This window comes from Eufriesea mexicana, unplaced genomic scaffold (assembly GCF_001483705.2).
Source record: "Eufriesea mexicana isolate 0111107269 unplaced genomic scaffold, ASM148370v2 C37607542, whole genome shotgun sequence".
Classification (NCBI taxonomy): Eukaryota; Metazoa; Arthropoda; class Insecta; order Hymenoptera; family Apidae; genus Eufriesea; species Eufriesea mexicana.
In genome coordinates this window covers 1-573 of record NW_017092696.1, presented here as the reverse complement: position 1 = coordinate 573, position 573 = coordinate 1, and the positions used below count along the sequence as shown (strand labels likewise).

At 41.2% G+C, this 573-nt stretch overlaps 1 protein-coding gene across 1 annotated transcript; it reads right to left on the bottom strand.

The window, feature by feature from the left end:
* Positions 1-5: 5 nt before the first annotated feature.
* LOC108554749 (uncharacterized) lies at positions 6-411 on the bottom strand (the record flags this gene model as incomplete). The annotated part of the gene is made up of 2 exons (XM_017910120.1): positions 247-411; positions 6-164 (listed from the first exon to the last, which is right to left on the bottom strand). Coding segments are annotated over exons 1-2 (324 nt in total), but the record flags the coding sequence as incomplete, so codon positions are not given.
* Between the last annotated feature and the right edge of the window lie 162 nt (positions 412-573).

Sequence of the window (573 nt, the reverse complement as noted above, 5' to 3'; positions counted from 1 at the left end):
CCGTCGTCGTCGTCGTCGTCGTCATTGTCGTCGTAATCATAATCGTCCTCATCCTCATCATCGTCGTCACCTGGTAAGAATTCTATTTGACCTAATCCACCTCCGTCCTCCGGCTTTACCAGAGCCAGGCCGTTTGCACCGAATCTAATGCAATCTAGTCCGACCTGGAAATATATGCATAATTCATAAAACGTTGGAGAAAAGAGACGTCTCTTCCTTCCGGAACAGCAAATGGGCGCGATTTACCTTAAATATCGTGGTCTCTCTAAACTTCCCCTCCATGTTCACGCACGTGTGGATGTTTCTTCCTTGGAAATAGATGTTATAAAATCGAACGCACGCTTTAACGATTGGAATTCGGGGTACCGGCACACATATTGGTCGTGGATTCTTCCCTGAAACATGAATCATTCGCACGATCACTAATTAATCCCCATAAGCAAACACATGTAAGTATTCTACTCTGTACTTTATATATTAGGTTGGCAAGAATGTACTTTCGATTTTTTCGTGTGAAATAAAACTCAATTTTTTCTATACAGTAAATAAAATTTTAATCGGTCAAATATCTTC